Consider the following 25,661-nt stretch of genomic DNA (forward strand, 5'->3'; position numbering starts at 1 on the left):
GATCATCAGGCATATTGGGAAAGTAGCTGCACAGCTGTTGCTGGTTGAAGATGTCAGCCCGATCCCCTTGGTATCCTTACTTCTCATTATTTACCGAAGATATCAAACCTTTAGGCAGTTTTCCCATGATAAAATTGGTCATATATAGGTTTGTTACTCGGTCAGTCTGAATCCGTTTTTTGATTTAACATTTGACAAATTTAGTTATTAATTAATCTCAGCATTGTCAAAAAAAAACAACGCATAACCTTTGACCAGACGTGCTCTCGGCTGTGAAATTTTTCATGACTTTTTTTTTTTTTTTTACCCATGTGTCTACCATTTCAGATGAATCAATGTGATATGGCGGAAAACAAATAAATTTCATCTTTTCTGTTTCAAAGAGTTTCTCCCATTTCACCGCTCTTTATTCGAACTAACTTATTTGCTACTTTAGAATTTTTTGTGATAATCTAACAACAACTATAGCTCTTCTCATGTTATAAACATACTGCTCAAGTAGAGGAGCCAAAGTAAATATAGAAGTTTCACAGCATCCGATTCCCAGTAACGGTAGGTTACTTCTAGTATCTCTTGGATAAAAAAAAAAATTAAAAAAAATACACTTACTTTGATTCGGTTTTATTTCATTGGTATTGCAAGTAAATATCAATTGACGTAACTGGGCAAAATGAAAGGAGCCTAAAGCTGTGTGCTTTTATTCTGAAGGATTGAGGTGCATACCGGACGTTCTATTGTCTGTGACGGGACGAATCTTGACTCCATTGTATACATCTCTCATCCTTAGGTGTTTCCGTTTCCGAAAATAATTTCCGGTTGCTGTACCTCACTGAATCATTGTACTTGTAGTTCGTGTGTATATAGCAGCTGAAATTGTCGTGTTATGACCATCACGACTAAATCCTTTGAAAGTGTGTCTCTTATATAAACAAATAATCATGTCAGTGTACAAAAGTACAATGTAGATCCAGTGCAACGGAAAAAGACTACAACAACAGACCCTTCTGTTCACTGCCAGTAGACTGTAGACAGACATCTATGAGATTAAGTAGTGCAAATATTATTATTTACATGGCAAATAAAAAAAAAAATAAACGACTCACAGCTTTTTAAATCCTGCACTAAAACCTGGTTCCCATCAGAGAATTAGGCTACAGTAATATGTAAAGGAAAGATGCCCCAAATGTTGCAAAATGTAGGTGAGAAGTACGAGCAAAGACGCAAGGTTTGCACAGTTTTCCCTCTTGTGTAATTTTAGGTCATTAGCCTATTTGGATTTCACAAAAGTCAAACATTATAAAGAAAGGCCAGAAGAATCAGAGATTTCTTAAGAGGATTTGCAACACACATAATTTATGAATGCACAGCAGTCCCTAAATAATTATATTCTAGGTAATTCATGTTTTCTCTGTAAAAACAACAACAACAACAACAAAAGCTACTTTCTTATGGTTATAAATTATACTAAATAGGACCTAAAGTACAAGAACCATGTAATGTTATCCTCTCAACTGTGTTGTCTTGCATTCCTTGTTTGGGAAGGTAGCCAACATAAATAGGCCTATACTGGGACTTAAAAACTAGGTTAGCCTGAAATATACAGTCTATAAGTTTTCCTCTTAAAAATCTTCATGGGGTAGGCTATTTTTAACGTGTGCGCCTTTTCCCCAAAATGACAAACCTGTGACGAAGAAGCTGTTTTTGAAGGTAACTAAGTCGCAACCCAGGATGTAAGCCTGCTTCTGGAGATCCCAGAGAAAAAGAAAAGTGTGGTTTCCCTGAATACATTTCCCAGAGAATCACCTTCACTCGTGAGCAACTGACCTCAATGTAAGATGTAGCCTACATGTTGATATTAAATGACACAGAAACCCCCCAAAAACCTGCCACTGGTTGACTGGGGCTGACTTTTAAAAAGAAGACATTACATTGCGTTTCATTTAGCTGACGCTTTTATCCAAAGCGACTTACAATAAGTACATTTCAGCCATGAGGGTACAAATTCAGAACAACAACAATTAAGAAAGTACAATTTTCTTCAAGATAAGAAGACCCGTGTGGGGGGGGGGGCTATATTTGGCACTATATTCGAAAACGTGTGAGCATCACTGTGTTTTTATGGGACTGGGCATTTATGAATAGGAGATCCTGGAAGTCTGCGTCATCTCATTGGCTAATGTCACTGCAGTGTGCCTCCCCTCAGGCCGCTGCACAGAAGAGCCATCCGGCTGCCGCTGTGACGGGGAGGGCTCTCCTCACCGCGGATCCCCTCTGCTCGGCTCGCTCTTGCACCGGACCGGTCTCGACCACCCCTTACCCGCTCCTCTCTGCAGCTTCTGTGGGCCCGATCTGTTTTCCGTGCAGCAGAAGAGAGGAGGAGACGGGGGAGATCGCTGTGCGGCTGTTTGGTCCTCGAGAGGAGGAGCCAGTGGTCTCGATTCTACGCTGCAAAGAGAGAAGGCGCCGCACAGAGAGGGTAAGATACCGTTTACGTAATAGAAATTATTGTGTGTTTTATCTGCTGCCTCGGCAGACTTTCGCATTCAGACGAATTTATTGTTTGTTTTTTTTGCGCGTGACCGTATGGGATAGCTGCATGGAGGTGGAGGTGAATGCGAATTCGTAGCCTATTAAACATGCCACTCCCTGCAACAGCATGATGCCCTGAACAATCCCCTCCTGATATGATGAAAATAACGTGTGGAAATGTGCAAATAACTTTGGAATATCTGGAGGCTGCACGAGGCTGACGTTTAATAGTTCGCTATAATAACTCGTTTATTTTCCAGTTGTACTCTGATATATCCAGCCTATAGGCCTGTGGTTTATATAGATATTTGATTGAACAATATTTCACAAGCTTTAGAGTTCAACCATATGGATCAGTGAGTTGTAATGCCCTAAGAAGAAATGTAGCTCTGTTATGAACTTCTACAATAACACGATGTGCTATCAAACCTAATCCCTTATATTGTGGTTATTCAATATCACAAAGCAGACTGAGCTTTCAGAGGTCACTAGACTGCGTGTTGAGCGCCACATGGTACAGAAACGGAATATTTTGGTGAGGGATGCCGCGGCGGAGGTGTGTGTGTGTGTGTGCGTGTGTGTGTGTGTGTGTGTGTGCGTGCGTGTGTACGCGCGCGCGTGCAAGCAGGCTGGCTGAGGTCACTCTAATGCCTCTGAAACCCGCATTGCTGATGTGGGCATCTGTCCAGTGGAGGGATATTTAATAGGGTGTATCATCAGGTTTCCCTCCACTGAGGTAGAACTCAACATCATGGCTGAAGACTGACCTTTTTTTTTTTTTTTAAAACACATTGTAACAGCTTGTTAACAGGTGTCACATCATCGAAAAACGCCTCCAAAGTGAGAAGATAAGAAGGCTGTGAGAATAAGGTTCATGCAAAGGACAACATTCAGAAAAAAAAAATAAAAATAAATGTGGCCCGTGGTTTCCCTGTTCGGTATTTCAAAGGAGGGGAAACCGTTTCAGGGCAGAATCCAGATTGTGTAATAATCCCATCTGTCACCAAGAGGCAGAGTGCCATACTATATGATCTATCCTGTATATGCAATTATTTGTCATCATAGTTAAGAATAACCTCAAAATGGTAGATTTATTGGATTTGCTGTACATTTTACCCATATAGCTTCAGGAATAGGGTAAAGGTTTGATTTGATCAAATAAGCTCCCATTTGAATTTCAATGTAAAGATTTTTAATTATGTATGATTTAATATGATTTTCTCCTGACAAAAAGGCACAACCCTGTACAGGTCGAATGAAACACTAATAAGTAAACAATCCCCTTTAGTCTTTTAGTTATTTAAATTTCTCTAATGTGGTACATGGGTACGCCTCTGGGAGAATAATCAGTACAGACTGCTTCATTATGAACAGGCAGTGGTGGGAGAACTGGGCAGCTCCTTTACTTAAGTACTTGTAAAGCAATGTAAAAAAAAAAAATCCATTACAAGTGAAAGTCCTCTGTGAAAAAAGTAAAAGTACATAAATATTAGCAGCAAATGTAGCCTAAAGTACAACTTATTAAAGTAAAAATAAGTGTTTAGTCCCTCTGACTGATATTATTAAATGACCTTAGATCTTTAATACTGTAGCATCAGTGTGTAAGCAGCATGTTACTATTGTAGCGGCTGCAGGTGGAGCTAGTTTGAAGTATTTTATATCCAGTTTTACAAGGACAGCAGATAAATGTGAGGGGTCGTCAGGTGAGTACTGGAGGTTCTGATCCACAAATCTTTTTTTTTTTTTTTTTCGTTTTTGGACTTTTTCTCTAATCTTTGACTTTTAGTGTGATATTAGATCATTTGAACATTTATTGAAATGAAACCATGAGAGAGGTGACCCCGACTACACACTGATTTTTTTAAGATGTCAGCAGACATAAAGGTTGAAAACCACTGGTTTAATCTTTAAGTGTGTTACAGGCCTATTTTAACAAGTTTGTTATAATATCCATTATGTCAAATCTTCATCCTATAGGTAACTAAAGCTGTCATGTAATTGTAAAGGAGTAATAGTACAATATCGCCCTCTGAAATGTGGTGGAGTGGAAGTATACGTAGCTTCAAATTGTAATACCCAAGTAAAGTACAAGAATGTCAGATTTGTACTTGAGTAAATGTACTCAGTTACTTTCCACCAATTTAAACAGTGCCTTCTTTCTTACTTTAGTACTCTAAATAGCTACTCAAGCCATTCATTATTGCACTTCTACAGAGTTGGGTGACTCAAAGACCTAGATAAAGAAAAATTGGTCAAAATTGAAGGAGCAGTTCTCCTTTAGTCCAAAGTATAACTCAAGCCTCAAAAACACTGGCTTCACTTCCCACACTGCAACCAGACGCTTCATGTTTGACCTTTCCTGCCTGGTAAATGCCGTTCCAACTCCATGCCTCAGTTTGTAACACAGACTTTGTGTTCAAGGTCTGAAACTCTAACCTGAGATAACCCCATATTGGTATCATTACAAAGTTTTTTTTCTCAGACTTTTTTAAAGCTCCTCCAAAGCCACAGAACACCAGTTGTGAATGACACATGAACTGACCTCTATGTATAAAATCTGTTGCATGTCTCTTTGAAACTCACACACTTTGTATATTTTCTGTGGAAACCGGCGTGCGTGTGTGCTGCTTCTGTGATCAGATTAAAGTTGGTGTGACTCAGCATGCTGAGTCATGTCAGAAAAGTAAGAGGACAAGACTCCAGCCAATGACTTTGTTGATTATGTAATGATGTCCGGTGACACCGTAGGCTGACGGATTGGTTTTCTTTTGCTTGTCAGAAATAAATAAAAAATGAGGGTTTGCCGCTGTAAATTAAGACTTGAGGCGAGTGGCTGAAGCTTTTGTTTTTGTGTGCTGGTGTTGTTGATTGTACATGTAGGGAGAGTCATTTCACTGTTTCGGTTACTTTGGTAAAAAAAAAAAAGTTGTGAGGAGCTCAAACTGATCACAAGGTGACATCTTGTTAATCATTTTAAGATGAGCAGCTCCACCACCTTTAGACTTAGTCTTCCCATCTGTCCACATACTGGTGAGATATTCACGATTTATAGCATCTTTTCTTATTACATTTTGAATGTAATAAGTAGTCCGCATAGGATTTCTCTCTCAAAACCAAAGTAGGTTGTTTTTCCTCTAAACATTTCAGTTAAACTCTCCTGGGACTCAACATGATAGATTTTTACCGTCTCCAGTGGTGTAGCTCCTTCCCTCTCAGAAGGACACGGTGTTTCCCAAGGAGGTTCTGATTCACTTCATACTGCTGTGCAAATATAAAACACACCAAATGATAAATAGGCCCACAGTTTTATCACAGTTATTCAAAGCCGTTAAATTGTATATGTAGGTCCGACTTGATTTAGCTATTTGTTTTGTGGCACAGAATAAAAGTTCTTGGGCAGATTTTGTATTTGTCCTTTAATTCTCTGTAATCCTTCAATACGCCAAAAGAATTTGAATTGCTTTGTTCATTCTTTGTGGCTGAGAGTTCTCTAGTAAGTGAAGTATGAAGCAGTGTAAAGAGGGGAGGTCAAGACTTTAGACGTGTGTGTCTGTGGCCAAAGAAGTATTTTACAATACTCTACACAAACATGTTTCTACTTCGATCTTCGTGAGGACACTCATTAATGCATAATCAAGTACCTAACCCCCTTTCCTGACCTTAACCACCCCAATCAAATGCCTAGCCTACCCTAAGTCTGACCTTAACCCTAAAACCAAGACTTAACCCTCAAACAGCTCTTTGAAGGTGCATCGCAAAGTGAGGAACAGCCAAAATGTCCTCACTTTTGAATCCAATTATGTCTGAAGTGGTCCTCACAGAGATAGCATACACAAACACACACAGAAAAGAAAACCATTAAGCTGTAAAGGGAAGATGTGCTTTGTCTTTCTGAGCAGCATCTGTGGCAATCCTTCGTGTTAACTGTCTCCCCTGAGCTTTGTGAAGGAGGACATTAAAGACAGCAGGACTCTTCTTTACCCGTGTTCTCTTTCTTCCTACTGTCTCATCGATAAATAAGTTTAGCGAGAGGTCATAATGTCAGCTTAACTGAATCATTTCAAAGATATCCATATGCATCAGATAAGAGTACATTTCAGTATTATTTCAGCTATTAGCTGGGATGCTTTGCTTAGGTTTGAAATCAGGAAGACACCACAAAGCAGAGATACCACTGGCAACATTTTATCTTTCCATAGTGGCGCTTGTTTGTGCAACAAAAATACCCCTATCTATTAATTGCTTTTGAAATATCCAATGCAATTAACTTTTTAACAATAGTAACCCAGGTTTTTCCTCAAAATCAAAGGTCATATGTTATGTGTATACTATATTGAATTATGACTTGTATTGAAGATATCACATGTATACAGTAACATTCATGTGCTTGTTCCATTACTTTGAAACTATATGATTCTTAATCTGAGGAGAAAACTTTTCCAACAAAAACACTCATAATAACCTGTTTTGTGCCCATTTTGACACACATTTTCCAGATATTTAGTAGCCTCTATGACAAACTTAACAACAAAATCTTTGTCCGCAAACACGTGGTGACTATTTTCGGTGGCTCAGAGGGGTTAAGCGGTTAAACGGATCACTCTTATCTTTCTGATGTGGATGTTTTCGGTAGTTTTCAATTACAACAAATAGGCAGACGTAAACAGCAGCATTCATTAAGTTCGTATCGTAGCCACTGATGGTAGAAAACAAAATAGCCTCTCATCATCCAGAAGCCACTTTTGCCATTTCATCTCTGTATCCACATAATTTAAGCGTGTATGTGCATGATAATGTGGATGGACGTGTGCTTATGGATGGGTGTGTGTGTGCATCAGTGCTTCTGCAGTTTTTGATGGATGGATGATCAGATTCAAGATCATGATGATGATCTGTAACAATTCAAGGATGCACAACACAGATTGAGAGCAGGAACTGAAGTGAAAGAACACAAAGAAGAAAAAAACAGAAGTAAAATTTAAAAAAAAGTGCACCTGGGTACCTGAAGGAGCTCAGTATCAACCCCTGAATCTTGTGGCAGCTAAATATGACCGAGCACCAGCTCTCTTTGGTCCTTCGGTGGCAAAAAAAACAGCAAAGTTTGCCAACACTAAATCCAATGATTTTGTAATGCGACATAGAGCCGAGTTTAGTCTTTGATTAATTAAGCATATTTCCTCTGTAAAAAGTGTCTTCAGTGAAACATTAGAGTGAAAACAAATTGTTCTAACATCAGACAATACTTCAAGTCCCTCATTGTTTATTTGTGTGTCAATGGTTTCCAAATAATTCTATCATTTAGATTTGAAGATATGTTTCCTGTTAATATAATGTTCTGTGCAATCTGATTTGATATGAACAATCTGTACAAAGTCTCTATCCGCTTATCTTCACTTCATTCCCTCACAGTGGCAATTTATCAAAATCATTTGGCGGTGAATTGTGTTGTCTAATTGCTTTGATTATCTGTCTTTTAGAGTAGAGCGGCAAACCCCGCCTGGAAACCACTGAGCTATAATTTAAAAACACTCACTTCTCTGTGTGTGTCTTTTGCTGCATGTATCAGTGTGTGTTTGCATGTGTGCATTTATATATGTGAGTGTATATGCATGCATACACCATGGGTACAGACTTTTCAGGGTATACAAAATGAACTCTTTTGAAGGTGTTATGTGTTTGCCTTTGATGTCTTCATTCATGGGAATTTCTATACTATAAATAAACAGCTCAGTGATGTGTTCGTCAAAGCTATAAGGTCAGTCCCCACAGAATGCGGATGCTAAGCAAATTAAGGTGGATGCACGATTGAGATCCATTGAAATACAGCATTACTACCAGAAACTGGATATCGAAAAACTGAAGAGATGCTATTCTTTTTAAATTACAAATGACTTGAAACTCACAATTCCTCCTCTGCTTTGTTTTCATTGTAAGCCAATAAAGGTTTCCATGAGAGATTTGAGTCTGAATTCAATCACTGCTGAAGAGCAGTTTTCACTCACTATATGTTGGGAAAAGTAAAGACTTGTTAGTGGAACAAGAACTTTTAAACTGCTGAAATAGCAAGTGTCACCACATTTAACTCTAATTTTTTTCTCTGCATCATCTCTGTGGAACAAAAAAACGCATACTTTGTCATTTCTTCTTATTGAATGCTTACTTTTTTTTTTTTTTTTTTTCTTTTTTTTTTCTAACTGTGTCCCTATGCTGCTGTAACGAATAAATGTCCCTACTGTGGGATTAATAAAGTCTTATCTTATTTCATCTTATCTTATCATCCTACTGCATCTCTTCTTTCACTTTGCTTATTGTGTGCAATGTTTTATCCATTTACCTATTTTCTTGGCTAATACATTTTTAAGAGATTTCCAAGAAGGTCATTTCTTAGAAGTACATTAACACAAAAACAGCTGTTTGCAATGTGCCTTGTGCTCCAGTACATTGTTATTTCATGGCTTATCGTCCACACTGTGTTATTGCAAAAACATAGAGATGCAGTATTTCCAGCAGAACTGCAGTGGAAAGAAAAACTTGCATCTAAAATATCAACACTAATCGTCAGTTTATGTTGCCAAGTTCTCAAAGGGTAAGACTTTCTTTTCTTTACTCTTAAATTACGATACATAATGATGGCCGCTGGAAGAAGGGCTTGCTGTTTATGTTGATTTCAACACACACAGGGCTGAAATATAAATACAATCCTAACTCTCAGTCTCAAAGCAAGACAGCAGGTTGGGCGCTGCAGTGTTACATAAATCCAGATTCTTTGTGCATCCTTGTTTAAGGAATGACGATCCAGTTTACTCTCATTCTGGTCATTGAAATTGCTTTGAGAAGTAGAAAAAAATATATCTATACAAGTCATAGATTTGACTGTTTCTGTGCAGACTTACACAACACGACACTGTAGATGTTGAAATAGATTATCATCTGTAATCGTATCATATTTCATGCCATATCCAATGGCCCGATTTGACGTAGCGTCATGGCGACTGGCTACTCGAATTGGTCTGGGCTGTCGTGAATCACCTCATGCTCTCTTTGCTCTCTGGGCCTGATTATGAAAGCTCGCCTCTGCCTAATGGAGGCAGAAGGAGTTGTCTGTGCTGTCTATCACCTCCTCTCCTCTGCCTTCCCCTCCATCTCCCCCAATCCTCTCAAACCAGTCACAACTCTCTCATCCATCTGCTCTTTGTGTCTCATGGCTGTGACCTTATTGCTCATGTCTGAGGCTATTTGCTGCAGGAGGTCACGGTGTTTTCCCTGTGTTTTCCATGTGAATTGTATTTCATATAACAGACTCTCAGGGGATTTTAAATAGAGTTTTTGGAGTAAAATACCACTGTTTTTATTCCCCCCAGTAGCTGTTTTTACGGCAGTATTAAAGGTCAAATTTTAAAATTACTTCCTGGTGATGTGTCTGCTTTGGTCTCCAGTAAATGTCATTCGGTGTCAGGCCTGGTCAGGACTCAACCTGCATGCAAAAAAAAACCTAGAAGAGAACGAATGCCCTATTTAATACATGTTGTATTTATGAGTAGTAGTTTTGCTATAATAAAATATTGAAAGGTTGCTAATGACGATGGCGACAGAACAAATGAAAATGCTGTTTTTGTTTTGTTTAATCGGGCTCTGAATATACAGCCAGAGGGAGAAGTTCATAAATAACATTCATATTAATGTAAACTGGGTTCAGAGGGAGAGGAGTCCCTTGAACCAAAGTTCAAAAGAGAAACTTGATTTCAAGTAATCGGTTGAAGTTGTCTGATTCTGTGCTCTCCTCAGTTGAAACCCTGAATACATACATTTTATATATCTTCAATATGTTTTGTCACTTAGTGTCAGGCGTTAGGGCGCAGTGTCCTCAGATTTCCAAACAGATCGAGTCAGATCAACCACTTGCTCTTCCCCAGCTCGTCCCAACTATGGTCACTTCTGGCAAGATGGCGATGGCCAAAATGAACTGAACTTGAGACTTCAGAATGGCAGTTCACAAAGCAGTGGGTGTTGTCACTTTTGGTTGCCGGTTGATCACATCATGGCAAATCTGTGTATACGTATGTGTAAAATATGGTAATTAAATTGATGTTTGGTGTAATTAATGTATTTTAATGTTTGACCCGTCAAACCTTGAAAATCTATTATGTGTAACGTTTGTTTTTATTTAGGCTACAAATTGCTTGAAATCATTTGAACGGCAAATGTTTTTGCAGCTTTACCAGAATAATGTCATTCTGATTCTGGTTCTATGATGTAGTCATGATGTGCTTTTGTTTCCATGCAGGGTCGAAGGCTTTTAACAGTGGAGGGGACGCCTAAAATGATGAAGACCAGTCGACCAGCTCGGGACTAATTCACACTGAGCGAACTGCAGTTGTGGAAGAAGAGGAGGGAAAGAAGACTGAAGAGAGACAAAGTAAACCACATGATCCGGCCTCGGAAAAGCTCCAAATTAGTGATGTTCCCCTCAGGCAGGGATTACCTCCTCCCCACCGTCTCCCTCTTCATCACTCCCACTCTTCCTCCCTCGTACAGCAGAATAGCCGTCCAAGACTCAGCCGTGAGAGCTCGCTGAGCTCACCCACCCACGCACCCAAGGTCCAAACACACACACACACACACACACACACACACACACACACACACACACACACACACACACACACACACACACACACACACACACGCACGCACGCACACACACACGCGCACACTCTCTCAACGCCTTTGCATCCTGCTCATGGTCATTGGCCTGTCCTCCTCAGCTGCTGCTCCTGCTCTAGTTCTAGACCATGAAGAGGCCCAAGCAGCAGACGGGGCCCCTGAGCTTCCTAAACTTCTTCAGCCGGAAGCCCAAATCAGAGCCGAGGCCCGAGAGGCCTGTGGAAGCCTGGCCCAGGGAGGAGGTGGCCATTACGCTAACCCCGAGCGAGCATCCAGAGCAGGTGAGACTGAGGCCTCCCCTGCTGTTTGTCTGCTATTAAAGTGAGCAAAAGCAACAAAGAAATGCCATATCATATTGTTTTATGTCTTATTTTTGGGTTAGTGTGAGTTTGGACTAAGCATTTAAATTTGATTTTGGTATTTATGTGTTCCAATTTGAACTTAGTTTGCAGTACATCGGTGATCATTATCTCTCTATAAGCAGGGCCAGAAGACGTCTCACAGATAGCTGTGTAAAAAAAAAAACATGAAGAGAAGCTGTAGATCATTAACTTGGGATCTGTCTCTGCTTACTTTCTACCCCTACCACTGTTGGAGCCCAAATCCATTAGACTGTTTATTTAATTAATTGGTAATTTCTAGAAATGATGTTGCCAAGAAACCAAATAAAGTACCTCAAATGCAATCCACCTATGTCCACACTCACTAATGACAAGCCACGAGGACTCTTCTTCCTCTCACTGCCTCTGAGCATCCTGTACAAGAACATTTTTAATGCACGTGGTTGGATTTGGTAAATCAACATTTTGTGTACTTGTTCTCAGGACCTCAACTTCACATCAGAAGAGGCTGGAGAATCAACGGTTTCTGGAGCAGAAAGAGGAGAAGGAGTAGGTCCGCTGGCAGCGGCTGAGGTGGGCGAGAGCGGTGCGGCCACAGCAGAGTGCGTAGGTGGGGTCAGCAGCGGCTCCACCGGCGTCCTGTCCCTCTCCTCCTCCAGCCAGGAGCAGCTATTGGACGAGCACCTGGAGGAGTGCCCGCTGTGCCTGCTCAGCCAACCGCGATGCCACTTCCCACGACTCACCTCCTGCTCCCACAGGGCGTGTTCCGACTGCCTCCGCCAGTACCTGCGCATTGAGATATCAGAGAGTCGGGTGGGCATCGCATGCCCGCAGTGCCCGGAGACGCTTGCGCCACTCGATGTTCGCGCCATTCTGGATGACCGGGCACTGCTGGAGAGGTTTGAGGAGTACCAGCTGAGGCGGTTTCTGGCTTCTGATCCAGATACACGCTGGTGCCCTGCGCCTGACTGCAGGTGAGAACTGAGCTCCATCTAACACCCTTTAGATTTAAGCACAAACAATTTCCCCTGAACAGTTTCATAGTTACCCTAGAAAATCTTTTTAATTTCAAATTCAATAACAATAATGAAGATCCTGTTTGGTATATAACTGGAGAGAAGAAGATTTAATAGAAGAAAAATCTGTTTTATTGACATCTTGAGTCACACAGTAGCAAATCACTGCACTGTAATTACTTTGAAAAAGAAAAGTTACAGCCCTATAATATGACAGCGCTCTTCAAAGCCCTGTCATTCCACCACCGGCTTTATGTTGGAAAACCACAAGACTGAAAGGTTTTCCTCTGACAGAATGATTGACTTTAGCATTGAAAAGAGTAACTGGCAGCATGTGAAAGCTCTGTTTGAGCTTTTACATCCATCACCGGGTTTGATGCTATTAAAGTTTGGTGCAACCAATATATTTTGCAGATCCTGGAACAGAACAGACCAACAATCCTTTGTATATTTTTAACAACTCTTTAAGAATTCAAACCCAAATCTAGAACCACACAGGGAAACACCAACAACATGTTGCTTTGGGAGTTATAATAAGCATCACCTTTAATCAGTTTAAACCATTATCTGTGATTTATCGGATCATTTTACTGTTACCTTCGCTCCCTCAAGATAACTGTCAAAAGTGTGAATTACATTATGTTGCAAAGAGATGTTTAAAGCTCAGCTACAATGTGATCTCATTATAAAATCGATCTTGGACATCATCATAAATCACGCGGGGAGAAATTCAGTTTTTCACTGACAGCAGCCGGAATCTGCCTCAATGCAAGGTGTCCCGAATTAACTGTTATCTGTTGCCCTTACACTGATCAATTGCTGTATAATGTTCATGGTTAGGTAACAGGATACGGCTGCTGATGGGAAATCATAACGTGTGTGTGCATGTTGTGTGTTCAGCGGATATTTGTGGTCAAAAGTACGTATGCACCAGAGTTCAGGACTCAGAGGAAGACTGTCTCCCCGACCGTCAGCGCCCGCAGCCCGGTCATGATGAATGAGTGGAGCACAAATCAATACACCTATCTGTATCATGCTGTGGTGACTTAGATATAATATAGAGAAATAAAAGATCCGATTTTTATAGTACTAAAATAAACTCAATGTGTTTTGAGTTTTAAACAGTTTAAAAGTGGTGTTTTTAAGTTGCTAGTAGTTCCCACATAAAGAGCCTGTGAAGTATTGATTCATTATATAAACTGGTCATTCTGTGCATTCCCATGTTCCCAGTTTACAGACATTCCTCCAGGTCTTAGTGACAGAAGCTTAGCAGGAGATTATGTTGGTTCTCAGAAAGTGTGACAAAATGTGGTTTTTTTGGCTGCGAGTCCACACACACTCGAATCTATGGCATGTGCGCACACATTTTGTAATGTTTTCGCTGCAAATGTGATGCCACTGTAGGTGGTTCTGAATAGAAACTGTGCCTGTGTTAATGTCACGTATCACTATTTTTGGATAAATCTCTGCTTGAAATAACCAGTAAATCAGGTACATAAGACACATAGGTAAGGCACGTAAGATAAACAAGGTAACCTGTGGGTCTTACTTGTAAACAAAGTCGTTTGTCTCTCTGTTGTCAGATTAGAGGGGTCTGTGTCCGACCATGTTATTACCTCTCAAACATTTACACTCACACGTCATGATTGTCCACCACTCTGAGCTTGGTCTCTCGCTCTCCCTCGTCATTTGTTACATTGTGACCCTTTTCATGTGAACGACTAAATGCAGCTCGAGGTATGCCTTCCCGGAGAGACCGACTGAAAATGTGGGCCATGATCCGATTTTAAAATGATCTCACACTCGTTCCTCCCTCTCAATTCAAGCTGGACTTTCCTCTTTGCCAGAAGAACAATCAATACTTTTGATTTCCAGAACTCTGTACGGTCTAGTTCTGAGGGTATAACCCAGCCCTTAGGCCAAACAAATGTTAAAAGCCTATTCTTTACTCGTAAACATTAACAAAGGTAATGGTGGGGCAACAGCTATACAACAAATGCAACATCAGAGAATTACACAGTTTTACAAAGTCGCAATTTGATAATAAAAAGAATCCCAAAATACTTCGAAATACTAAAAGTCCAAATGTAAAGTCAAAGCTTGAAGCCTTCAGTGCACATGCAGTGAGAGGGCACGTTAAAAAAAAGGGACACCTTTTAACAGAATCTTTTAACTGTGTAACGGTTAAGAAAACATGAGACAAATTATTGTTCAAAGTAGATTACTTATTAGATGTCTTAAACTTTACAATCTTTATAAATGAACATATACAATATATAAAGATGTGCTTTCCAAAAGGCTTTGGTAAAACTTTGATCTACAATCTCTCACATGGGCAAGGAAACTGATTTGAATGATGCCAGCTGACTGGCACTTTTTTTTTATACAACTTTGCATGACAAAGTGTGGAGGAGTGTTTAAGATCTAAATAATCCATTTATTGCTGGTTTTCTCTGATAAAGATCCTCACTGATACCTGCGAATGTTTTATGCATGAGCACCGGCTTTGTTGTTCAGCCAACAGTGTTTGACTTGAGAATTAGACACAGACATTTCAAATCTGCTCTGACACCAAAGTGGAATCAAGGCAGCAGTGTAATTATCCTCTTATGTGTGTGTGTGGCCCTCAGCCTGTTTAATTCATCTACCTTTCTGACAAACCTGTAAACCACACAAGGCTGGAGATGCCGGTTTTCCCAGCATAGATGGATGCTGGAGTCCCAGGAGTCACTCACGCTTATTTTCACTTGGATCTGACCATTAATCGCGCGATCTTTTGAACATTAGAGTTTATGTTAATAACCCATCTGAGGAGTGCGATTAGGTCCACAGGCGTCGAGCTTCTTGTTATCATCATAATGCCTGTTCAGGGTCTCAGGATGGAAATGTTTCTGGTTCAGGTGTTGAATTCTGGAAAGCAGTAGCAGTGATAATTGTCTCTCTTTGAATTGTGATTCACTGAGCCACACAGTCAACAAATGTACTGCTTGTGAGCAAAATCAACATTTAACTTTTCAGTGTGCCTGACCAGGCTGGACAGCAAAACAATACGAGGAGATTAAGCCGTGGATGTGACCGCTTTTTATACATATTCCAGTCAGCCAACCAAAGCTGTCATATTTAAATGAAACCGCAGCTACTGAGTCTCAGCACTTCTGAAACCAACACGTTAAGGCAACAAGGTGTTGTGAGTAGGGAGAACATTGTTTACTGTAACTGGGGAACCTGGATTTAAAAACGGTATTATATTACTTTTAATCGTTCTATCATTTGAATCTGCAGTTTCTCTCTCTCTCCTCAGCTATGCAGTGATAGCTTATGGCTGTGCAGAGTGTCCCAAGCTGAGCTGCGGCCGCGAGGGATGCGACACAGAGTTCTGCTACCACTGTCGGCAGCTGTGGCACCCCAACCAGACCTGTGACCAGGCCCGGCGGCAGCGAGCCCGCCACACCTCAGGCGGTAACGATGCCTCCACGCTGTACGTCTTCAATGAAGAACCTGGAGGAGGTAAAACGGGAAACAACTGTCACCTGTGTAGCATTCTCCTCCAGAACTTTTTAGATACTGTGTCATATTTTTCCTTTATTTCCATCTAATTTTCCAGAGACGGTAATTTAAAGGAATATTTTGGCAGATTTACTTCCCTCTTAATTCACTTCATAAGACTTAGATAAGAAGATCGACAACACTATCACAGCTGTTCATTAGATACAAGGCTTTAGCTTAGCACGTAGACTGGAACCAAGATGTAACATATTTGCTCTCTCCAGCAGTAAACTATCAACATGTGACATGTTCTGGGGGTGGGTGGGGTGGGGTGGGGTGGGGTGGGGTGGGGTGGGGGTTATGCGCTAGACTATTTCTTTTCTCAAGCGATTGCCAATAAACCAGAAGGACGTATGTCCCCAAAAATTCAACTACTCCGTGAAGTCCATAAATAAATATTGCACAATGTACGGTGTCTTGCATATTTACTCTGTTGCAGATGCGGAGGAGATCAAAGCGTGCCCTCGCTGTGGTGCCTACATAATGAAGACCAATGATGGCAGCTGTAACCGTATGAACTGCACTGTGTGTGCCTGTCAGTTCTGCTGGCTGTGTATGCAGGAGATCACCGACGTGCACTACCTCAGGTATCCTGTTAGCACTCAGCTCACAAGCATGGTAACACACACACACATGCAAATGTCCACATCTGATGCTTATTTCAAAACTGTTTTGAACCTCAACAACAGAGTCAAGTGCCTTTGTAGGCAAACATGCTGAAAAGGAGCTGGTTTTAATTTCTTAGGTGCCAGCATGTACTTTCTTCCTCTGTTTTCATCTAACAGACATTTTTTCATTATTTAAACCAAGTGATTTATTAGAAAAATAAGTGACAGTGATTGATGATAAATCAATAGTTGCGACCCTTTAATGAACTGTCTTGGTTTTTGGGGTCTATTAAATAAAAGTACAAACCACAGGATAAAGAGCAGCAGAATTTGATCCTCACAGTACCATGAGGTGAAAAAAATGCTTCATGGCACAAATCCAGCTCTATAAAACACTTCTATTCATTCTAAAAGCATTAAAGTTCATAATTAGCCTCACTAAAATTAGTAAGCCTGCATATTGCATCTGTAAAGCGATACCCAGTCAGAGATAAAAAAAAAAAAAAAAAAAAACTGGGCCAGTCAGCAAGGCAGGTACATGTATCATCATCTAGAAACTGCCTTGGTTTTAACAGTTTGTCTGGTCCTCCATTGATTTTTCCAGTCCTGGAAGAGAGTCACTGCAGGCTTGTCATCAGTTACTCAGCTCTATCTGCCTCCATGTTTCCATGTGGCAGAATATGAAACTGGAGCTCAGAGGACAGCGAGACATAGATTGGCTAAATTTGAAGAGAGTCTAATCTTTCTGCTGAACAAGGTCCATTTTAGACTTACTGTACATGAAAGGTGCAGGTAGTGTATGCATGTTTTTGTTTATCCTTTTCCATGAGCTGCAATGGCTTCCATTACAGTCTCCCCTCCTTGTCCCCTATGCCCCCCCCCCCCCACCCCCTGCTCCCATGTCTGTCTTTCACACTGCAAATTACAGTGAACGTCCTGTAGAAGGACAAAGCTTTTAGCATATCACAGCAAATCTGCCAGTTCAGTAAAACAGAGCACAGCCCTAATACCTTACCATAATTCTCCCCACTCAGCTTTTCAGAAAGACGAAGTGATATTTGCTGCTGCAACATAAATGCATACAGATACACGTATAAATGCCCGCAGGCGCTATTTGTGTTTTTTATATTGTCATTTCTACTCCTGCATGTTAATTGCTACTTTATTAAGACCAAACAGCATGAGTCAGTTGTTCTGCTCCTCCAGACAGTTAGAATTACACCACATCACCAAAGGCTGATAGCAGATTTAAGTAGCATTTAAGGCCACATTTATTTTGTGCCCAACGTCATATTAGGCAACAGAGTGTCGACTGCTCATAAACGAACTCAAATAGGCTGGCTTTCCCATTTCTGTAACAGCAATATGTAAGATAAACGATTGTGAGCAGAAACTGCAAAAGGCGGCAATTCAGGCAGAAAAGACCGAACCAAAATGATAAATGCAGATCAGATCGTTCAGTTAGGGTAATGATGTAATGAGAAGAATGAAGCAGCTCGTTAATGTTGTCATGTTGTTGTCAGTACTCATTTATTGCACTTGTTTCTCAAAAAAGAATCATTCAAAAGTGTTTTATGTTTGTGCCAGATTCAATTGAGTGTGTGAGCAAATGATTGTGAGTGTATATGTGTGAGTGTACTAATACTGTTATGATAAAACAAACACAAAAAATACCACAGTACAATTGATTGTGATACGAATTGTATTTGTTTTGGTCATAAACTATTGTATGAAACCACTTATTACAGTATTTATTTGAGCTGATAATGGCACCAAATGAAAAGTCAATAGATCATCAAATGTCTGTACAAAATTGAATGGCGATCTGATTATTTAAATATTGAAAGTAAAAGAAATGATCAGCCAATCTGACCTTGTTCTGTTAAGTGAATTGACTATGCCACCCTCAGGTCGACATTATAATGTACTCTTCGTCCTTCAGCTATCAGTCTGCTAAACACTGACAGTGACATTCTTGGTTACTTGTATGAACTATAACCTTTTTGTATCTACTGCTGCTTTTTTTCCTTGTATCGACATATCTATCTTGATATGTTGTTCTGTTGCCTCTGACATTTTGCCAGTGAGTTTTCTTGAGATAAATAGATTTGTCTGAATATGAATTTCTTTCTGTACTAAAGTGGTGAACCAACCGACTGACTGACAGACTGACATTGCCATCCATAAAACCACGTTGCTGCCGTGACTACTACATTGTTTTGTGCTTTGTTATAGTTTGAACTGATCACCTGTGTTGTGTCTCCCGTGTGTCTCAGTCCCTCAGGATGTACGTTCTGGGGGAAGAAGCCATGGTCTCAAACCCGCAAGGTACTGTGGCAAGTGGGCATGTTGCTTGGAGCGCCCGTGGTCATCTCCCTTATAGCGGGCCTTGCCATCCCAGTCATCATTGTGGGCATACCAATCTACATGGGCCGCAAGGTCAGTAACAGTAGCAACGGTCGGGAAATCCTGAGTCACATCATGCAGCTTGTGGTGACAGTTGAGTTTGAACATTACATTAAGTGAGACATTTTGCTCCAATATTGTCATGTACTGTTCATAATAAACAAATCTGACTGAGCAGGCCTTTAAATGGCGTGTACATGTTTGCTAACCTTAGTATGAATGGTTCTAGCTTTCTATTTCACATATTTTTTTAAGCATATTCTGTTAATTTGTATGTATTCAGTGGATTTAAACTCAACTTTTAAACAAATAATCATGCACTTAATGCATGTCGGGTGAATTAGAAACCAATAACACACTTTAGGCAGATTAAACTGCAACTAAAATGCCTTTACGTATGAATAGTTCTGTCTGTCTTTGTGTTGGAGCTCTTTGATAGCTTGTACAGGTTTCACAGGCAGTTTCCAAACAAATTAAATCTCCATCATGTAATTTGTTTTATTTATGGCCTTCCAGGTCCATGGTCGTTGCAAGAAAAACAATATCTCAGGAAGTAAGCACTACTTGACTGTGGCAAGTGGGGTGATGATGTCAGTGTTTGTGTCGCCGGTCATAGCAGCTGTCACTGTGGGTAAGGAACATGATATTATCTGACCTGCACATGAGAGTGATCAAAGGGGCAAAGTGAGCTTGTTTCTACTGAATTAGTACTGTACATAATTATTGAAACTGCAATTTTTTATAAAAGGAGATAGAATCGCTGTAAAATGCTGAAACATAACATTTTAAGACGGACACCAAGACCTCCCTGGCTAAATATGCTAATTTGGCATATCTCTTTCCTTTGAAATAATATTATGTAGTTTTATCAAAATTTTCTAAGGCAGTGTTCAAAGAGGCACTTTTAAAAAGTCTTTACAGATAAAGATGATCCATTTGGGCCTGACCAGAAAACGGACACCTCCTGTAGCGGTGGAGTGTGTGGAATAATCCCTTCCATGTTAATAAGTGAGGAGACACTCTTCTTCTTTTCAGACATTACACACAATTTTGAACCTAAAATTAAAGGAATAGTCTGGCATTTTCTTAAATGCACTAATTTGCTTTCTTGAAGAGAGTTAGATGACCGTAAATAACGGTAGCATTTGAATGCATCACCTGCAAATATATATACAGCTTTCATTATTTTACTCACAAATCAACATGTTTTCCTGCCTCCTGTTTAACACACATAATCAACACATCAATGACTTCTGTTCAACAATAGCATATTGGTACTTAATGAAAAATAAACCACTGTGCGGTGTTCTGCAACAGTTGCAGCCTCTTCAGATGCAGCAATTTGAAAATACTTTAGGTCAATGGTGCCTGTCTTTCTGCTAAATAGACAAAGTGTGAAACTCCATTAAGTGTGGAAAGTGTCCCGTGTTTCACGCTCGATTTTTGGAACATTTTGAGTACGTACATCATCCGGGTACTTGTGTGTGTGAGTGAGTGTTAGTACATAAGTACGGGATGTGGAACACAGCCAATGTTTTAATTAATGCGCTAACAGGTGCTAATAGGCAGATTTTGTTGCCTTCGACAGAGCCCGGCTAAGTGTTTCCTCCTGTTTCCTAGCTGCTGGTGGTAACTCCATATTTACTGTCCAGACATGAAAGTAGCATTGAAAGTGAAAGGGTGTATTTCACAGCATTGCAAACTATTCCTTTAATTTCATGAATTACACACCTATAAATATGCATCAAAGTGTGTAAGCGTTTAGTGTTCAGCCATACCCACAAGCTCGGTTTCTTCATGCAAACATACTTTTTTTTTCTTATTACCAAACACACTTTGCAAAGTTAGCATTTTGATGCCTCATCCCGCTGTAGGTAACATTCATGGCCCGTGACAGAAATCCTTAAGGCTTTAGTAGCTTCTCAGCTCACATTGACAGATCTTCCCTTTGCACACACAAACTCACACACACTGTACTGTTCACCCTCACTTACTACCCCTGTGTATAACTCTGCTTCCATTCCTGCCTGTATGCAGGTTGTCACTTTAGCTTCAATTTCTTTCTGCCACTTGTTTTATCATACTTCCTTCGTTTTGTGCTTTTACAATTTTTATTTTCCTCTTCTATTTCAGTAGCAGCTCTCGCTTTTGTTCTTTGCTCTTTTAAAGACAGACAGACAGACACATGCACGTATTATCGCATTCACTCCTCTTTCTGTGTGAACCGTTTGGCTGGCAGGCTCATCCTCTTGCCCCGGTTTCACCCTGTTGCAGAGTCAATAGCGTCCCAGTGTTCTCGCTGTGTTAATGATGTCCCTTTGTTTGGTTGGCACTCTGCTTTGTGTTCCCAAATTCCTATCTCAGTCACAGGTTGCATAATCACACAGCACATGGAGGCTGCTCATCATCGAGGTTGGGGGGTTTGTTCAAAGTACTTTGGTGAAGGTTATGAAGGAGAGCAGGGAAAATCCTCTTCTTTCTGGATGTAGTTATGCACTGCTCCGTTCGCATATTGACTTATTATGACGATGCAGTCCATCACAGTGGAAGCAACATTTATTGTTTTTGATAGAACAGAGATTGATCAAATAACAGTATAGAGTACATATAGTAGATATTACAAAACAGATATGCAGTCAGTTTAAATTATTTAAAATAAATAAGTAAAACTGATAAATAAAACAAAATCAATTGCTTCCTTTATGCAATTACAGTTTATTAAAAAGCTTGCAAGGATACAGATCCCTTTCTCAGTACTTTATGATGGAACAAAAAGATGATTTCCAGGTGAATAACCATGTTCCCATTTTTTATTTAGAATAACAACTACATAAATAGGGAAGTTAAGATGCCAAGAAAAGATTTAGGGATCAATGTCCTCTTGCATCTTGACTGTGTCAAGTGAAGCAGAAGGAGCTCCCTCTTGTGTCTGTTTGGGGTTACTGTGTTAATAATATATTTATGACAATACCTAAAAAGCCTTTAAAGGGGCACTCCACCAATTTAACATGTAAATTATAAAAATCCGTGAGCACAAAAGTGCATTTACAAGTCAGTTGGAATACTGATCAGCATGTGCAATCAGCCGTGTGATGTGAACATTTATCAAACAGAGAGGGTCTACCAAAAGGTTGTGTCCAGTTGCATTGTGGGAAATGCAGGATTTGGTGTCTTCTGTGCCTTACCCATTTTGGCACCAAAACTCCATTACTTTATTTCAGTCCAATACTTCATTGAAAAACATATTATGCGTATGAAGTGCTCATTCTTTTCTGTTTTCTTTCAGGTGTGGGTGTGCCGCTAATGCTGACTTATGTCTATGGGGTTGTCCCCATGTCGCTCTGTAGGAACGGTTGGTGTCGACCGCAGAGTGAACCTCCTGAAACGCATAAAATCCAACTGGAAGACTTGGCCAGCTGTAAGTATAGGATTTAATCACTGTAGTTTATGTAGGATATCATCAAACCTGAAGATAGTTTACTTGAGTACTTGCTTGTGATTTTTTCCCCCAAAATTTCGACCCGATCTGATGAAGTTTCAACTTCTCTTATAGATCTTCTATTCTCTCATGTAGTCAGTGATCACTGGACGGGTCAGAACAACCCACCGCTCAGCGACAACAGTGTTCAGGAAGTCAGAGTCAGTGTACAGGAGGTGGGCGTCCTCCCGAGTACGAGTACGGCGCCCCCAGAGCTAGATAGATATGTGGGGTTAGATGAAGCCACAAAACGCCATGGATACACTCAGCAGGACAGCCATTCTGACTGTGAGGTGGTTATTGTGCCTGACAGCAAGCCTGAAGACACACAAGCGCTTTCTTTGAGGTAAATGTTTCATCTTCTGTTTTTAAAATAGTTTTTAACAAGGAATTTTCTTAATTTAAATTCTGCAAACAAATGATATCCTATATTTACACATGAAGTCCCGCTCTTACAAAGTGATTTACAATGAGTTTGTAACTCATTGACACTCTGCATCGTCTGATATTGAGTATCTTGAAGCTATACAATACTTTTTAGGCACTGAAAGTAAAGTGAGGATGCCTTTAAAAATGATGCCAACAATAGTATTTATTTATCCATTAAAGGTACCCTGTGGAGTTCTCTTGTAAACAAAAATTATATTTACATCTAGTGTTACTCAAATTAATTTTGTGTATCCTTTCGTTTAAAAAAAAAACGTTTTGAAATGAACTTCCTTTTTCACAAAACACTTGAAAAAAAGTTTTTTTTCTCAAAATGTTCTTAGAAGTGGATCCCATGCTGTTTACCACCTGCCAAGTGGGGTAGTATGCACAGAAGAACTATTTCATAGTGCTATTAGAGGTCAGGAACTCCTCAGGGTACCTTTAAGTTCATGCAAACTGCAGTGAATGCTCAATTTGGTGTATCAGTATATGCCTTTAAGACAGCACCAGTTACTCTATCTAAATTTATATAATCTTTTAAGGTACTTCACAGGATGTTCTAGAAGTTCCTCTGTGGATTTAGTCGCATTTGAGTCTGTAAATATAATTCCAGACTGACTCCATGATGTTGAGATCAGGGCTTCATGAGGGCCATGTCATCTGTTCCCAGACGTCTTCTTGTTCTTGTAGCTAAACATAGTTCTGTATGACACTGATTGCATGTTTGAGGTCATTGTTTCATACTGTAGGATGAATTTGTATCTAATCTGATCCCTGATTGTATTTTGTGATGGGTATTTTCCACTGTACTGCACATTGATACAATTATGTGTGTCTATTGTAACCACAGGGAAGGAACCAATATTGAGGTTCGTGTGGAAATTGAGACCCAGCCCCGCGGCGCCCGCCAGTCCAGCCTAAGTAGCATTCTGTCTAGCCGTAGCTTGTCGGTGGAGTCACTGGGACACTCGCATTCCCAGTCCCAAGACTACCCGTGTGCCTCAGAACTAGAAGAAAGACCAGAGGGGGAAGGAGGAGGAGAGGAGCAGGAGGGAAGAGAGAAACCAGGCGGGGAAGCGCGAAGAGACGAAGGGACAGTTTTCCCAGTCTTTGAAACAGACGGTGTATGAGGTCCTTCAGGGCAGGTTTTGGTTGAGGATTTATTCAGGTTTTTAATGGAAACAGACAAATCCACAAGCTGACATGTCGTCGGATTGACCTGAGAATCGTTGGCCAAGGCCACCTCCTCCTTCTGAGATGGGCCCTCCCACCAGATGCCTTCTAGCTCCACCCTCTTGGGAAGATGTGGGTTTAGAGAGAGCAAATGAAAAGGATGATGCTGTGTGTGTGTGTGTGTGTGTGTGTGTGTGTGTGTGTGAGTGTGTGTATGAGACAAATAGCATGAGACAAAGACAAAAACTGGAGGGTTGTAGACTGTAAAGCAGACAGGAGAGCATGTTAGCTGACAGTCTGTTTTTTCTATGTTATCCTTTCTGAAAGAAACTAACTTTCTCTCCCTCTACTATGAATCTACTGTATTTCCTGAAGTCTTCTCTTCATTTGGCTGTTCTCTTTTAGTGACCTCACCTCCGTTCCCCCTCACCCTTTACGAATAAAGAGACCACCACAAGCATGATTTGTTTCATGGGGGACTAAGAATCTAGGAACTGTCCTGTCAATGAGTTAAAGGTTTCCCAAGCCATGCTGCAAGACAATAGGATATTTTCTATCTGAAGGAGTATGCCCACAACTTTAAACTGCAGTGTTCCACCTGAATTGGGCAATTTGAAACAGATGATGCATGCTGCACTGTTTGATTTGTGAAAGAAGCCCAGAAGAAAATGACATCTGAAAGTTTTTATGCCTGTAACTGTGGTTCTCTATTTGAGTCAAAGGTGCTCTGTGACGATGTGGTAGTGATTGTTTGAACTGACTAGAGGGCTTATAAAACATTATGATTTATAACTTAATCACAGATCTGCAGTCTTCCATGGAAGCAGCTGGGAAAAGTGTCATTTTTGCATTGTTTTAGTGCAGCATCTGGCCTTCAAGAGGCGGTTTCTTTTTAAACTGAAGACGTTTCTTTAGTTTGTAAAAATGCTCACTTTAATGCAAGACAACATGGCAGCAACACCACAGTCTGTTTCTGAGGAGTTTTAACTTTTAAAAAGCTGCATGATTCTACTACTCGCTGTGTATCCGGAATAACACAACAACACACAGATTACACACTCACCTGTCCACATGCACAGCAGTCAGTGTAGCTACAGTAGTGTGTGCTGCCGAGAGCATTAAATATAAACTAAAGACTCTCTCAAATGACCACAGAGCACCAAAGTTACAGCAGCAGCATGCCACCGCAGGTTAAAGTGTAATAACCCCTTCTAGATGATTTGTGAGAGATACATGAGTACACAGTACGTGCACTGCTTAGCTTCCTGAGTGTGAAATACCTGAGTGTGAGATGGACATGACATGATAACCCGTGCTGGGTTGTGAAGAGAAATTAAATAAAGATTTCACCATGAAGGAAAAAGACATAATGCACGTTTTCTATGTGTCAGAAATGATTTTTCTTTACACACAGGAGACGTGATGAGAATGAAACAAAGGAAACTGAACGGGTGGGTGTTGCAAGTATATC

General features: G+C 40.3%; 1 protein-coding gene across 1 annotated transcript; it reads left to right on the forward strand.

Moving 5' to 3' along the window:
• The first annotated feature begins 2,215 nt into the window (after window positions 1-2,215).
• Window positions 2,216-25,560, forward strand: LOC138193807 (E3 ubiquitin-protein ligase RNF19B). Its single transcript, XM_069142040.1, has 11 exons — window positions 2,216-2,476; window positions 10,814-11,127; window positions 11,295-11,474; window positions 12,018-12,508; window positions 15,852-16,057; window positions 16,536-16,683; window positions 18,981-19,143; window positions 19,627-19,741; window positions 22,397-22,528; window positions 22,664-22,934; window positions 23,868-25,560. Exons 3-11 carry the CDS (start codon window positions 11,322-11,324, stop codon window positions 24,145-24,147), a joined length of 1,959 nt encoding a protein of 652 aa, XP_068998141.1. The 5' UTR covers window positions 2,216-2,476; window positions 10,814-11,127; window positions 11,295-11,321; the 3' UTR covers window positions 24,148-25,560.
• The last annotated feature ends 101 nt before the right edge of the window (window positions 25,561-25,661 follow it).

Source organism: Embiotoca jacksoni, unplaced genomic scaffold (genome assembly GCF_022577435.1).
Source record: "Embiotoca jacksoni isolate LCO1_2020_lvr unplaced genomic scaffold, fEmbJac1.0.p SCAF_96, whole genome shotgun sequence".
Classification (NCBI taxonomy): Eukaryota; Metazoa; Chordata; class Actinopteri; family Embiotocidae; genus Embiotoca; species Embiotoca jacksoni.